The sequence below is a fragment of the Cervus canadensis genome, chromosome 11, assembly GCF_019320065.1.
Source record: "Cervus canadensis isolate Bull #8, Minnesota chromosome 11, ASM1932006v1, whole genome shotgun sequence".
NCBI lineage: Eukaryota > Metazoa > Chordata > Mammalia > Artiodactyla > Cervidae > Cervus > Cervus canadensis.
Window position 1 is genome coordinate 3,821,865 of NC_057396.1, and position 17,394 is coordinate 3,839,258.

The window sequence follows — 17,394 nt, forward strand, 5'->3', positions numbered from 1 at the left end:
AAAAGATGCTCATCACTAATCAGAGAAATGGTAATGAAAGCCACAACGAGATATCACCATACACCTGTCATAATGGCTATCATCAAAGGCAAAGAATAACAAATATTAGGAAGGATGTCAGGAAAAGGGGATCTTCATGCACCATTGGTGGGAGTGTAAACTGGTGCAGCCACTGTAGAAAACAGTATGGAATTTTCTTAAAAAATTAAAAATATGATCTTGAAATTCCACTTCTAGGTATATACCCCAAATATTAAAATAGGATTTCAATAGAATATATGCACTCTCATGGTGATTGCTGCATTATTTCCAATAGCCAAGATATGAACACAACCCAAGTGCCCATCAATGAATGAATAAATAGAAAAGATGTAGAATATATACACAATGGAATATTATTCAGCCACAACAAAGAAGAATATCCTTCCATTTGTGACAACATTGATGTACATTAAACACATTATGCTATGTGAGATGGGCGTCTCAGATGGTGCTAATGATAAAGTACTTGCCTGCCAATGCAAGAAGTGTAAGAGACACGGGCTCAATCTCTGGGTCGGGAAGATCCCCTGGAGGAGAAAATGGCAACCCCCTCCTGTATTCTTGCCTGGAGAATCTCATGGAGAGAGGAGCCTGGCTGGCTACAGTCCATAGGGTCACAAAGAGTCGGACATGACTGAAGCAACTTAGCATGCACACACGCTCTTTGAGGTGAATCAGACAGATAAAGTCAAGTTATTGAATCTAAAAAGTCAAAATGAAAAACAGAGTAAAATGACTGTTACCAGGGGATGAGGGTGGGGGAGATAAGAATGAGTGTTTAAGGTTACAAACTTACAACAAGTACTAAATAAGCTATAGAGGTCTGATGCACAGTATAATGAATATAAGCAATAATGTGCTAAGTCACTTCAGTTGTGTCCAACTCTTTGTGACCCTGTGGACTGTAGTCTGCCAGACTCCTCTGTCCATGGGATTCTCCAGGCAAGAATACTGGAGTGGGCTGTCATTTCCTCCTCCAGGGGATTTTCCTGACCCAGGGATCAAACCCATGTCTCTCATGTCTCCTGCATTGGCAGGTGGGTTCTTTGCCACTAGTGCCACCTGGGAAGCCTCATAAGCACTAATATCATACTATAAATATGTAATATAATAAATATCCCTATCAGCAAAAAAAAAACCACAAAAAACAAAGCTAGTTAACAGCTGACTCACAGCACCTGTATGTAAATATCACTAACACTGTTGTAAACCAGATGTGATAACAGAGGAGGGACGCCCTCAGTTCATTTAAAAATGTGAAATCATCAAATACGTGCTTTAATATCAGTTCCATATCCGTGAACTTGTATATGATCAATAAAGGAATTCTTATATCTATTCCATGTCGGTCAGGCTTCTTCATATTTGAACATTCACTTTCAAGAAGAACAAGCATTCTAAGTGTGGCTACAAATGTGACTTGTAGCCTAAAAGCTCTAAATATGCTCTAAATATAGAAATTTTTATCAGTTTATATATAAATGTTTATAATTATGAAGAAGAGATGTTGTAGTAATTTATGTACTCTGAAAGCTGTTTAAGTATAAAAATTATAATTAAGAACTGTTAAATAGGTAAATAAATTAACAGTAAACCAGATTGATAGTTAAAATATAAATATTGAAAGTATGTCACCAAAAAACATCAAGGAAGAACATGTGATCCTCTTTTCATGTAATAAATATTTATAAAAATTTAAATACTAACACAAGAAAAAACACCAGAGATTAAATCATAGTAAAATAACTTTTGGAGAACTATTTGGTATACTAACTAGAATAAGTAAAAAGCAAAAATGAAGCCTATGTTGTCTCAGGACTATCTGGGAAAATGAGATTGGGGTCTATCTTCCAACAGTACTGTGCTAAGTTGTTTCAGTCACATTCAACTCCATGCAACCTACACTTCCCTAGAAACCACAGTTAAGATAAATGTAAAATGTTTGTCTGCCTAGTTTGCTTTGAAATCCCTAATTCTTGAGATTCCACTTAGACTGATGAACTTCAGGTTAGCATAACATGCATACCCTGGACCTATGTGACTAAAATGTAATAGATGATTTGTGGAAAACCAAGGCTATGATTGGGCTTCTCTGGTGGCTCAGATGGTGAAACGTCTGCCTGCAATGCAGGAGACCCAGGTTCAATCCCTGGGTCAGGAAGATCCCCTGGAGAAGAAAATGGCAACCCACTCCAGTATTCTTGCCTGGAAAGTTCCATGAACCACAGAGACTGGTAGGCTATAGTCCATGGGGTCACAAAGAGTCGGACACGACTGAGCAACTTCACTTTCACTTTTCAAGGCTATGATTTAGTGCCAAGTCCACAAACTCTGAGCTCTCATCAGCGGCAGCCATCCATGGTCCAGGAGAAAAAGAAGGTACAAAAAGAAGGTGGTTGGTGGGCCCTTCCATATGATGAAGATGCTCAGTATTCTGTATTTCTTGTCTTCTATCCTTCCCTGACATCTTCAAGGCTATATCTACCCTACTTTACTCTCTCCCTTCATTAGACATTTGATCCAAGCAGAGCTAAATTAAATTCTTTCAGAAGCTGAATAATACTGAGAAAGAAGTTGTGAAAGCCATGTTATGTTAATAACAGGAAGTTAAAGACAGACTCTTGAACTTCTATTTAAGGTTCCTAAAGTAAATACTCTCTTGGATTCTATAAAATAAACTTTTATTCTTTTAATGACCTTTTAATTTTTTTAACCTTTTTTACTTAAGCACTGTAAAATTATACACAAACACATATACAACACACACACAGGTTCAAATGTACATACACAATTCTTATGTTACTGGTCGACTTATTAAAAAATAACTATCTCAGGTCAACAAAAAGGATAGAGGGATAAGAAAAGAGTGTAATCAAATATGTTATGAAGCTAAGGAATACATAGGAGTTTATATTTTCTCGTGGACTTAACACTTTGGATGACAAAGGGAAAAGGAACCAGACAGTGTCTTCAGCTAGCATAGGTGAAAAGAGGTTGTTAAGATCTCATTTGTTCCAGATAACAGTTATACATATTTATATATTATGCAAATGAGTATATATTTATATACTTGAACATTTTTTACAAAGATGTGAAAATGAACAAAAAAATTCCAAAATGAACATTTCAGCGAAAAATTAGAGAAAAAAAAATTAGTGAATAATAAGAGAGAAAACTATCAATTTTATAAGTGTTGGCTGAAATAGTAAACAAATACAAAACTGTGGAGCTAAATATGATAACAATCTAGCTAGGATGCCCATAAATTACCAAAAGTAAATTGTTAAGAGCCATAAGAATTTTCCATAAACTGACCCACAATGAACCTAGGTAACAGTTCACAAGTTGGTGCACATAGCTTAGCAGTACATTCATGCCTGAGGAGCAGTTGGAGAGGCCATGTCTTTACTCAAACAATTTAAATATCAGTCCTGTCTCTTACTGGCTCTGTGATCTTTGGTAAGTAACTTAATTCTCTCCACCAGTTTCCTAACTTATTGAGAGGGAAAACTGATAGATCTTACCTCATAGAGTTTATGAAGACTAAAGTTTCTGAGTATAAAGCACTTAAAACACCAGGCACACAGTTAAATGTCAATAAATGTTAGCTCTTAATTATTTGACCAACTTATTCTTGGTCCAAACAGAAGCTAGAATGTATAGTGTTCTTGGCTTATGTTTTTCTGTGTCTCAATAATTTAAAAATCCATACTTCCCTCAATGTTTTGCAATATTCAATCATTAAAGAATTAAATATTTATCTTTTTATCAAACAATACACAAATGACAATATTAAATTCAGTGATATATTCATTTTCTTAAACTAAATTTAAAATATCTTTAATAAGATAAATTACAGGAGTAAAATCAATATATTTTGGATTAAATAGATAGTATTCAGTGTAATTTTACTAATTTTAACAGATGTTAAGATAGAAATATTTTAAATTCATTTAAGGTGGAATCTATTACATAAAATTTAAAAACTAAATAAAACATGTGGATCTGTACTATTAAATAAAATGTAATGTTTCTTTTATACTCAATAGCAACATTTTTTCTAAAATGTAGATCTATTTTATGTTACCTGAGAGCTGATCATGCGCTGAGATGAACGAGCAATGTTAGCAGGCAGACCAAAGAAACTAGGTTTGTCATCCTCTGGAAGTTTTTCAATGACGGCACGATAGTCCTAAATATAGAGAAGTAAAAAATAGTTTTCCACTAAAAATCAAGTTTACAACCACTGAAATCAGAAAGAACCAGAATATCACCAAGTATTAAATTACTAGTTATTCATGTGACACTGTCCAGGTAAACTTCACTTTCAGTGTGTATAGTATTAACTCAGTTATCTAATGGAACTTCTCTTTGTCATGACTTCTTCATACTTAAATTAAGTGCTATTATACTTTCTTATCTGACATTTCTCATAACTGAAGGCACCCTGAATTGCTTAAAGCAAACATATATGAGTGGCTACGCCTGTTGTTGTTCAACCGTTAGGTCGTGTACGAATCTTTGTGAACCCATGGACTATGGCATGCCAGGCTTCCCTGTCCTTCACTATCTCCTGGAGTTTGCTTGAGTCGGTGATGCTATCTCACCATCTCTCTGCTGCCCTCTTCTTCTTTTGCCTTCTATCTTTCCCAGCATCAGGGTCTTTCCCAATGAGTTGGCTCTTCGCATCAAGTGGTCCAAGTATTGGAGCTTCAGCTTCACCATCAGTTCTTTCAATGAATATTCAGGGTTGATTTCCTTTAGGATTGACTGGCTGGATCTCCTTGTAGTCTAAGGGACTCAAGGGTTTTCTCCAACTCCCCAGTTCAAAATCATCAAATCTTTAACACTCAGCCTACTTCATGGTTCAACTCTCACATTCATACATGACTACTGGAAAAACCATTAGTTCAGTTCAGTTCAGTCACTCAGTCGTGTCCAACTCTTTGCGACCCCATGAATCGCACCACACCAGGCCTCCCTGTCCATCACCAACTCCTGGAGTTTACTCAAATGCATGCCCATTGAGTCGGTGATGCCATCCAATCATCCCATCCTCTGTCGTCCCCTTCTCTTCCTGCCACCAATCCCTCCCAGCATCAGGGTCTTTTCCAATGAGTCAACTCTTCGCATGAGATGGCCAAAGTACTGGAGTTTCAGCATCAACATCAGTCCTTCCAAAGAACACCCAGGACTGATCTCCTTTAGGATGGACTGGTTGGATCCTCTTGCAGTCCAAGGGACTCTCAAGAGTCTTCTCCAACACCACGTTCAAAAGCATCAATTCTTCAGCACTCAGCTTTCTTCACAGTCCAACTCTCACATCCATACATGACCACTGGAAAAACCATAGCCTTGACTAAATGGACATTTGTTGCCAAAGTAATGTCTCTGCTTTTTAATACGCTATCTAGGTTGATCATAACTTTCCTTCCACAGAGTAAGTGACTTTTAATTTCATGGCTGCAATCACCATCTGCAGTGATTTTGGAGCCAAAAACAACAGTCTGCCACTGTTTCCACTGTTTCCCCATCTATTTCCCATGAAGTGACGGGACCAGATGCCATGATCTTAGTTGTTTGAATGTTGAGCTTTAAGCCAACTTTTTCACTCTCCTCTTTCACTTTCATCAAGAGGCTTTTTAGTTCCTCTTCACTCTCTGCCATAAGGGTGATGTCATCTGCATATCTGAGGTTATTGATATTTTTCCCAGCAATTTTGATTCCAGCTTGTGCTTCCTCCAGCCCAGCATTTCTCATGATGTAATCTGCGTATAAGTTAAATAAGCAGGGTGACAATATACAGCCTTGACGTACTCCTTTTCCTATTTGGAACCAGTCTGTTGTTCCATGTCCAGTTCTAACTGTTGCTTCCTGACCTGCATACAGGTTTCTCAAGAGGCAGGTCAGGTGGTCTGGTATGCCCATCTCTTTCAGAATTTTCCACAGTTTATTGTGATCTACACAGTCAAAGGCTTTGGCATTGTCAATAAAGCTGAAATAGATGTTTTTCTGGAACTCTCTTGCTTTTTCAATGATCCAGCGGATGTTGGCAATTTGATCTCTGATTCCTCTGCCTTGTCTAAAACCAGCTTGAACATCTGGAAGTTCATGGTTCACGTATTGCTGAAGCCTGGCTTGGAGAATTTTGAGCATTACTTTACTAGCCATGTGAGATGAGTGCAATTGTGTGGTAGTTTGAGCATTCTTTGGCATTGCCTTTCTTTGTTATTGGAATGAAAACTGACCTTTTCCAGTTCTGTGGCCACTGCTGAGTTTTCCAAATTTGCTGGCATATTGAGTGCAGCACTTTCACAGCATCATCTTTCAGGATTTGAAATAGCTCAACTGGAATTCCATCACCTCCACTAGCTTGGTTCGTAGTGATGCTTTCTAAGTCCCACCTGACTTCACATTCCAGGATATCTGGCTCTAGGTGAGTGATCACACCATTGTGATTATCTGGGTCATGAAGATACATTTTTTTTGTACAGTTCTGTGTATTCTTGCCACCTCTTCTTAATATCTTCTGCTTCTGTTAGGTCCATACCATTTCTGTCCTTTATTAAACCCATCTTTGCATGAAATGTTCCTTGGTATCTCTAACGTTCTTGGAGAGATCGCCAGTCTTTCCCATTCTGTTGTTTTCCTCTATTTCTTTGCACTGATCACTGAGGAAGGCTTTCTTATCTATCCTGGCTATTCTTTGGAACTCTGCATTCAGATGGGAGTATCTTTCCTTTTCTCCTTTGCTTTTCACTTCTCTTCTTTTCAGAGCTATTTGTAAGGCCTCCTCAGACAGCCATTTTGCTTTTTTGCATTTCTTTTCCATGGGGATGGTCTTGATCCCTGTCTCCTGTATAATATCACAGACCTCTGTCCATAGTTCATCAGGTACTCTGTCTATCAGAGTGCCTGATGCTGATATGCTGTCCAAGTTTGTCATAGATTTTCTCCCAAGAAACAAGTGTCTTTTAATTTCATGGCTGCAGTCACCATTCAAAGTGATTTTGGAGCCCAAGAATAGAAAATCTGTCACTACTTCCACTTTTTCCCCTTCTATTTGCCAGGAAGTGATGAGACTGTATGTCATGATCTTCATTTTTTTGAATGCTGAAGAGTTTGAAGACAGGTTTCTCAATCTCCTCTTTCACCCTTATCAACAGGCTCTTTAAACTGGAAAGGCAGTCACTGCCTCACCCATCACAAACGGCATATAGGGAACCTGGTGCTAAAGTATTCATAGACGACCTGTTTTCAGGTCAGGGTTTCATAGGTAGCATGGTAGCTCCCTCGCTGCAATCTATTGAAAGTCAGCCCTTGACTCAAGGGTTTATAGAAGAAAAAAGTTTATTCTTTAGAAATGAAAAAAATTAAAAAACAGCAAAATAAAATTTAAAAAAGAGGTTCTTTAATTCCTCTTCACTTTCTGCCATGATATCTGAGGTTGTGGATATTTCTTTGGCAATCTTGATTCCAGCGTGTGAGTCATCCAGCCCGGCATTTAACATAATGTACTCTGCATACAAGTTAAATAAGCAGGGTGACAATATACAGCCTTGTTGTACTCCTTTCCCAATTTTGAACCAGTCTGTTGTTCTATGTAAGGTTCTAACTGTTTCTTGACCCACATACAGGTTTCTCAGGAGACAGGTAAGGTGGTCTGATATTCCCATCTCTTTAAGGAATTTCCAGTTTGCTGTGATCCCATATAGTCAAAGGCTTTGGCATAGTCAGTGAGCAGAAGTGGATTTTTTTTTTTTTAGGACAGTATGAATTTATTTTATTCAGAGTATTAAAAGGTTGATAGTATGTTACCAGCCCAGGCTGGATGCATGAGACAAGTGCTCGGGCCTGGTGCACTGGGAAGACCCAGAGGAATCGGGTGGAGAGGGAGGTGGGAAGGGGGATCAGGATGGCGAATACATGTAAATCCATGGCTGATTCATGTCAATGTATGACAAAAACCACTACAATATTGTAAAGTAATTAGCCTCCAACTAATAAAAATAAATGGGGAAAAAAAAAACTAGTTTGAAAAAAAAAAAGAATAAACCGAAGGAAGAATTCTAGACAAGTTGTATACTTTTGAACATCATCATGTAACATACTATCAACCTTTTACAAGTGGATGTTTCTTTTCAAATTCCCTTGCTTTCTCTATGATCCAACGAATGCAATTTGATCTCTGGTTCCTCTGTGTTCAGTTGCTTCTGTCATGTCTGACTGTTTGCGACCCCATGGACTGTGATCCACCAGGCTTCTCTGTCCATGAAATTTCCCAGGCAAGAACACTGGAGTGGGCTGCTCCAGGGAATCTTCCTGACCCAGGAATCGAACTCTCATTTCCTGTGTCTCCTGCACTGGCAGATTCTTTACCACTGTGTGGTACCTCTGCCTTTTCTAAATCCAGCTTGTACATCTGGAAGTTCTTGGTTCATGTACTGCTGAAGCCTAGCTTGAAGAACTTTGAACATAACCTTTTTAGCATGCAAAATGAGTGCAACTATGTGGTAGTTTGAGCATTCTTTGGCACTGCCCTTCTTTGGGATTGGAATGAAAATTGACCTTTTCTTTTTTTTTTTTAATTTTTTATTAGTTGGAGGCTAATTACTTCACAACATTTCAGTGGGTTTTGTCATACATTGATATGAATCAGCCACAGATTTACACGTATTCCCCATCCCGATTCCCCCTCCCACCTCCCTCTCCACCCGATTTCTCTGGGTCTTCCCAGTGCACCAGGCCCAAGCACTTGTCTCATGCATCCCACCTGGGCTGGGGATCTGCTTCACCATAGATAGTATACATGCTGTTCTTTTGAAATATCCCACCCTCACATTCTCCCACAAAGTTCAATAGTCTGTTCTGTATTTCTGTGTCTCTTTTTCTGTTTTGCATATAGGGTTATCGTTACCATCTTTCTAAATTCCATATATATGCGTTAGTATGCTGTAATGTTCTTTATCTTTCTGGCTTACTTCACTCTGTATAAGGGGCTCCAGTTTCATCCATCTCATTAGGACTGGTTCAAATGAATTCTTTTTGACGGCTGAGTAAAATTCCATGGTGTATATGTACCACAGCTTCCTTATCCATTCGAAAATTGACCTTTTCCAGTCCTGTGGCCACTGCTCAGTTTTCCAAATTTGCTGACATATTGAATGCAGCACTTTAACAGCATCATCCTTTAAGATTTTAAATAGCTTAGCTGGAATCCTGTAACCTACCAAGGACTAATCAGCAGAGTGTAGCTCTGCTTATAATGAAATAAGTACTGTAACAATCTTTTTTTTTTTTTAACTTCTAGAACCCTCAGAAACATATACACACACAATCTGATGTACAAGAACTGCTTTGTAAATTGCTTTACTATAAAGCAATTCCAGTTAGTCTTCACTGGTGAGGTGAGATGAAATGCATCAATAATCCTATCCTTTCATCCCAAGACTTACTGTTAGCACTACAAAGGCTTGATTTGTCAGGCATTCACCCGAACAGTTTCCACTTGAGATGGTAGATAGGAAACTAAGAGTAGACCAAGATGATTTATTCAGTTTGGTCCAAAGATGGGAATTGTTTTGTTTGTTTTCATGGAGAGACAAGTTTATTTTAAGGCAGGTATTCTATATGCATCTAAACTATTCTTGCTGAAGTGGGATAAACTGTTTTTAATGGAGCAGCCTCATCTTCCACCCCAATCCCCTCATCCTTTCTCATCCTTCACAGCTGCCTCTCAAGAATTTCCAAGACACAGGTGCTGGAGTTAAAGTCCAAGAAGTATGTCAAAGTTTGAAAAGAAATGCTGTTCTCTGAAATTTTTTCTCTCCTATAGTGCAGTAAACTTCCTTAAGGTGTTCAGTCACATCATATTAATAAATATGCATAAATATATATGTATTATACGTGAGTGTATACTTGTGTATATGCATGCATTTGTGCGTGTGTGTGTGTGTGTGTGTGTGTCTAAGTGTTCTCCTCTCCTGGGAAACTTTGGCTTTCTCCTTCTATGTAACTCAATTAAGTAGAAAGCTAAACATTGACTCTAGTAAATCATCATTAATTTTTAAAATTAAAAAAATTTTTCTTGTTTTCTCTTTTTCCTTTTTATTATCTTTTTTGGCTGTGCCTTGCAGTATGTGAGATCTTAGTTCCCTGACCAGGGATTGAACCCATGTCTGCTGCCTGTGGAAGCATGGAGTCCTAACCACTGGACCACCATGGAATTCACATAACCATCTTATAATTTTAAAACTATTATTTTCTTTGTATTTATACACTTGGTTCATTTTTAAATATCTGTGAAACTTTCTCATTGAGACTGGGGAATCTTCTCTACTTTGGACATGTTTCCTAAATAACAGACTCTACACATCCAAACTGATTTATTCTCACTTGGACACAAAAGAATGTATACCAAATGATACTCTTTACATGAAGTAGAGAGAGGCAAAACTGAACACAGGTTGTTGGAAATCAGGCTAATGTATACTGTGCAGGGGAGACAGTAACTAAAAGGGGAAGGACTTCTGGGGAGCTGATAATGTGGTTTCTTGATTCAAGAGCTGGTTATACTCATGTGTTCAATGTAGTAAGTATGCACTGAATTGTGCACTTATGACATCTACTTCTCTATAAATTTTATTTTTCAATTTCAACTTCAAACAATAGAGACAAAAGACTTGTCAGGGTATGCTAACAAGTGTATTATATATTTATCAGAAATAAATATGTAATAATAAATATCTGTGATATTTCTGTTTGCACACTGACTCCAAGTTTCTTCTACTAAAAAGTAAACTCTACCAATGCATCAAGAGATCCACAAAGTCTTGAACAGGGTTATTATTGAGCAAATGTTCAGTGAGTATTATTGAATGATTAAGTGAATGACAGACACTGAAAAATAAAATAGATGGAATACTCAAAAAAACCAGATAAGATATTCAATAAGAGTAACATACTTAATATTGGTAGTTAAGATTTTATTTTTTGATTTATGTTACTAAAACAAAGGCATTTTCTTGAAAAATATTTGAATGAGAGAAAAGGCAAAATACTGAAAGAAGTATATAATTAAACATATGTATATTTTGTAATTCATGAAGAAACATGTAATTTAAATACTCTAGGCAATAAAAACATTTTTCAGGGTCATTTACACAAATACAAATTGGTAGCAAAATAACTGAAATCTTTGGGCTACATTTTGTACTATTTTCTGGAAAATATGACTGCATTCTAGGAAACTTCTAGAAGATGACTCAAAGCAAAAAGCTACAGTCAAATAAAATAAATTCATATAAACAAAAATGTTGCTATGAAATCTTTTTAGGTTAATATCTCTTGTAGCTTTAAAACTACTTTAAATTTATAAACCAGAGTATGAAATAGACATCTGTTGAATAATATTTGCTCTTTTCAAATTTACTGACTCAGAGCACTCTCATAATTACAAACAAGTACCGTATCCTCCCATTCCAGATCTTCACAGCAGCCCTACAATTTAACAATTTTGCTAGGCCACCACTTTCAAAATTTATCTATCTGTCAATACTATTATCAATCAATGCTCAGTAAGTATCCAAAAGCAACAGGACACCTAACTAGAGTTTAGAGAATCAGGCTGCATATTGGCATAATAAATAATAACATATTTGTGAGTGATGACTGCTTGTACTTGTGAAAGGAAGCAACATATTTATAACAATATAAGAAATTATGCAAGTTTCAATCTGATAATAAATTGAAAATAATTAATTTTACCTACCAAAATGCTGCAGGATTTTGGCAGAGATATGGAGTATGGAAAAATGCTTTTCTTGTTCCTTTGGTTTAATATGTCAATTATTGAAGAATTAAAAAATTGCTTTAGGTATGACTGAAGAACTCTAAGGTCAAAGTAGTTATCTATGCGTCCTCCATAAATAGCATTTTCAAGCAAACCATGTACAAATTCCCACTGTACATCTTTGGAACCTATAATTTAAAAAAAAAAATTTGTTTCATTTCTAAGATGCATGAGATAAGATATTAGAAATTTTCTAAAAATATTCTAAAATATTAAACAAACTTCAGGCTCCAGCTATATTTATAGACTATAATAATACATATTTAAAGCATTTAAATTATTCCTTAAGGCTTGATATTAATTAACATTAATTCTCATCAATATTAGGGCTTCCCTGGTAGCTCAGCTGGTAAAGAATCTGCCTGCAATGAGGGAGGCCTGGGTTCAATTCCTGGGTTGGGAAGATCTCCTGGAGAAGGGACAGGCTACCCACTCCAGTATTCTTGGGCTTCCCCTGTGGCTCAGCTGGTAAAGAATCCACCCGCAATATGGGAGACCTGGGTTCGATCTCTGGGTTGGGAAGATCTCCTGGAGAAGGGAACATCAGCTGGAGAAGTAAATGGCTACCCACTCCAATACTCCGGTCTGGAGAATTCCATGGACTGTATAGTCCATGGGGTCACAAAGAGTAAGACATGACTGAGCAACTTTCACTTTCCGGCCTTGATATTAACATTAATGCTCATTAATATTATTAATATGATCATACAGGACCAGTTCCAGGAAGGGAGTTATCACCATAGATAAGTACAGTATGAACTAGATATGGTGGTCAGGAAGGAACCTGGAAATCTTTTAAAATTCCTCTCTGTTTCCCACTGTCTCTGCGTAGCCCAGCAATTTCCTTCCAAACATCTGCTTTTTTGCATCTCCACATAAAGTGCCTTCCTCCCTTTAGAAGGCTAAAACCACTACCCCCACTTCACTACTTTTTTGCTGTTAGTTGAAGATGGTATCTAGGTTGAGAGCTTCAGCCATTTTAGCAGGTTGTTTAGTTTTCTTGGGTCTTTCACATATACACATATTATTAATTTTTTGTTTGTTTATTTGTTGTGCTGTGCTTACTCACTCAGTCGTGTCTGACTCTCTGCAACCCCATGGACTGTAGCCCACCAGGCTCCTCTGTCCATGGGATTCTCCAGGCAAGAATACTAGAGTAGTCTGTCATGCCCTTCTCCAGGGGGTCTTCCCAACCCAGGGATCAAACCCAGGTCTCCTGCATTGCAGGCAGAGTCTTTACCACCTGAGCCACCATCTTCCCTTATTAATTTATTTCATGTCAATTTAATTCTTTGACCAGCCAGAAGAACCTAGAAGGGTAGAGGAGAAATTCTTCCTCCACAACAGCAGTAAATGCAGAAACACTATTTTAATCTACCTACTTAAGATCACTGATAGCATACTAGCTTAGTTCTATTTCATTATTACAAAATTCAATGAACTTGTCCCCATTTTTACATTTAATTCTCCAGATGTGGAAGTCCCTTAATATCAGGAAATTTTGTAATCATAAGATTATATAGCTAAGACTTTTATCATGAGATTCAATATAACTTTAAAGCATCTTACTTTTAGAATAATTTCAGTGGTATAATATATATAAATCATATGATGTTATTAATTAATTCCATCATAAGTTGGAAACATAATGATAAACAAATCATTCACTTTCTCTGTGCTTTGGTTTCCTCATCTTAAAAGGGCACTAATAATATATGCCTCATAGTGATATAATAAAAATCAATAAATGTTCAAAAGCCTTTTGGAAAATTACCAAGTTTCTAAGCAAGATAAAATACTAGTAAATATCCTCAAAAATATGTTTTAAAATAAACATTTTAAACAATTCATGTAAATCATAAAATTAATTGCCCCTTAGCACAAAATGCGGAAATGCCGCATCATGTGTAGAAAGGAATGGAGGAGATGCTTCCAGAATGCTGGTAACATTCTATTTACTGATTTTGGACTAGTTACAAAGGTTCACTTTTTCAAAATCTATTGAATTGTACTTATGTGTACTTTTCTGATGTATAATTCAAAGAAATCTAAATAAGTAATAAAATCACTTGGAATACTATTTGGCATTAACTAACAATGGGAAACAAATAAATTAATATCCTATCTACTGCTAATACATACCTGACAGACATATATTACACCTGACAGAAGACATACAATCTCAGAATGACAAACTATATAGCACTGAGAATAAATGGATTATAATTGATATGTAACCATATGGATGAATCTCTCAAATACAACATTAGCTGAAAGAATCTAAATATTAAAGAGTACATGATGTATGATTTCGATTTTATAAAAACAGGCAAACCTAGTCTATATAGGCAGGTGCCTGGTTTTACCACAGGAATAAGGGTGAGGGAACCAGGAGAATAGTAGTGACTGGAAGGCAGCATCAGAGTATAATCTGAAGTATTGGTAATGTTCTGTTTCTTGATTAGACACTCTCACCTCCTTTATTCAAAACAGCTTAGAAATTCCTAGCCACAGAAAAGAGAGAAGAAAAAGAAATAACAGGAATTCAAATTGGAAAGGATGAAGTAAAACTGTTACTGCTTCCACCTTACATTCTATACACATAAAATCCTAAAGGTGCCACCAGACAACTACCAGAGCTCATCAGTAAGTTTAGTAAAGTTGCAGAACACAAAATTAATATATAGAAATCTGTTGCACTCCTTTAAAATAACAACAAAACATCAGAAAGAGAAATCAAGGAAATAACCCCATATACTATCACATTAAAAAGTATATAATACCTAGGAAGAGACCTACCAAAGGAGGTGAAAGACCCATACTCTGAAGATACAAATGAAAGAAACTGAAGACAACACAAACAGAAGGAAAGATATCCTGTGTCCTTACGTTGTAAGAATCACTATTGCTAAAATGACCATACTACCCAAGGCAATCTATAGACTCAATGCAACCCCTATCAAATTACCATTGGCATTTTTCACAGAACTGGAACAAAAACAAAATGTTTAATTCTATGGAAACACAAAAGATCCTGAATAGACAAAACAACCTTGAGAAAGAAGAATGGAACTGGAGGAATCAAACTCCCTGACTTCAGACTATACTACAAAGATACAGTAGTCAAAACCGTGTGGTACTGGCCCCAAAACAGACACCTAGATCAGCAGACCAGAATAAAAAGCCGAAAAGCAAATCCACGCGCTAAGGGCCAGTTAATCTACAACAAAAGAAGCAAGAATATACAATGGAGAAAAGACAGTCTTCAATAAGTGGTTGTGGGAAAACTGGACAGCTATATGTAAAAGAATGAAATTGGAACATACTCTAACTTGAAATACAAAAATAAGCTAAATATGGATTAAAGACTTAGATGTGAGACTGGATATTATAAAACTCCTAGAGGAAAACATAGGCAGGATACTCTTTGACATAAATCATAGCAATATTGCTTTGGACCTGTCTCCTAAAGAAAAATGAGTAAAAATGAAAAATGAGACTTAATTAAACTTAAAAGGTTTTTTACAACAAAGAAAACCATCAACAAAAACAAAAAAATAATGTATGGAATGGTAAAAAATATTGGCAAACAATGAGACCAACAGGGGATTAACTTCCAAAATAAACAAATAGCATTTTGTATACAAAACATATGAATATAATTCAATATCAAAAAAACAAAACCCAACCAAAAAAACCGATAGAAGACTTAAGTAGATATTTCTCAAAGGAGACATGCAGATGGCCAACAGGCACATGAAAAGATGCTCAATATTGCTAATTATTAGGAAAATGCAAATGAAAACTACAATGAGGTCATAATGGCCATCATTAAAAAGTCTACAAACAATAAATCTTAGACTGTGTGGAGACAAGGGAAGCCTCTAGCACTGTTGGTGGGAATGTAAATGGATACACTATGGAGAACCACTATGGAGAACAGTAAGGAAGTTCCCTAAAAAACTAAAAATAGCGTTACCATATGATCCTGCCATCCCACTCCTGGGCATACATCCAGGGAAGATGAAAACTCTAATTAAAAAAGAAACTTGTACTCAACGTTCATACAGCACTATTTACAACAGCCAAGACATGGAAGCAACCTAAGTCCCCATCAAAAGATGAATGGGTAAGGAGGAAATGGTATATGTGTGTGTGTGTATGTGTGTGTATATACACACACATATATATATTTATACACACGTGGGCACACACACACATAGTAGAATATTACTCAGCCATAAAAAAGGACAAAATAAAACCATTTGCAGCATATAGATGGACCTAGAAATTATCATACTAAGTCAGACAGGAAAAAAAAATATCGTAAGATATCATTTATATCACTTTGATGACAAAGGTCTGTCTAGTCAAAGCTATGGTTTTCCCAGTAGTCATGTATGGATGTGACAGTTGGACCATAAAGAAAGCTGAGCACCGAAGAATTGATGCTCTTGAACTGTGGAAAAGACTCTTGAGAGCTCCTTGGACTGAAAGGAGATCTAATCAGTCCATCCTAGGAAATCAGACCTGAAAATTCACTGGAAGGACTTATGCTGAAGCTGAAGCTCCAAACTTTGGCCACCTGATGCAAAGAACTGACTCACTGGAAAAGACCCTGATGCTGGGAAAGATTGAAGGCAGGAGGAGAAGGGGATGACAGAGGATGAGATGGCTGGATGGCATCACTGACTCAATGGACATGAGTTTAAGTAAACTCCGGGAGTTGGTGATGGACAGGGAGGCCTGGCGTGCTGCAGTCCATGGGGTCGCAAGGAGTCGGACATGACTGAGTGACTGAGCTGAACTAACTGATCACTTATATGTGGAATCTTAAAAAAATGATGAACTTATTTATAAAACAGAAATAAACTCACAGACACAGAAAACAAACTTATGGTTACCAAAGAGGAAATGGAGGGTGGGATGAATTTGGAATTAACAGATACACACTACTACATATAAAATAAACAATAAAGATACACTATATAGCACCGGGAACTATAGTCAATATCATGCCATAATCTATATAGAAAACACTCTGAAAAAGAACACACACATACACACACACAATGTACAACAGAGTCACTTCTCTGTTGTACACATGAAACACTGTAAGCCAACTATACTTCAATAAAATTAAAACAAAAAGAAGAAAACTTCAAAAAAATGGGACTTGGCCACATGCTAGACGTCTATCCTTATTCTTTTGTGGAAAACAAGTTACATAATAAATTCTGATGCCATTAATTTAACAAACAATAACAGTGCCTATTACCATGGGATATGCCCTGCTGCAGATGTTAAGGAGAATAAAGAGTAAAAAACATAGTCAGAGACCTTGCTTAATATAGATTAAACTCTAGTTGAAAGAGATGAACAAAATTTTAAAAATAAATGAATAAATAAGAAAGTACCTCTAATGTATTAAAACAATAAAGCAGAACAAGGGAATAGAGAACAACTAGAAGATTACTTTAGATTTGGCGGTAATAAAAAGC

General features: G+C 36.6%; 1 protein-coding gene across 3 annotated transcripts in view; it reads right to left on the minus strand.

Annotated features, from left to right (window-relative positions):
- The window catches only part of DYNC2H1 (dynein cytoplasmic 2 heavy chain 1), a 388,761-nt gene that overhangs the window by 121,594 nt on the left and 249,773 nt on the right, over positions 1 to 17,394 (minus strand). For all 3 annotated transcript variants that reach the window (XM_043481063.1, XM_043481062.1, XM_043481064.1), the window contains 2 exons: positions 11,813 to 12,021; positions 4,130 to 4,234 (listed from right to left, as the gene is read on the minus strand). In XM_043481063.1, coding sequence (XP_043336998.1) covers positions 4,130 to 4,234; positions 11,813 to 12,021 — 314 coding nt within the window. The remainder of the gene's footprint in view (positions 1 to 4,129; positions 4,235 to 11,812; positions 12,022 to 17,394) is intronic.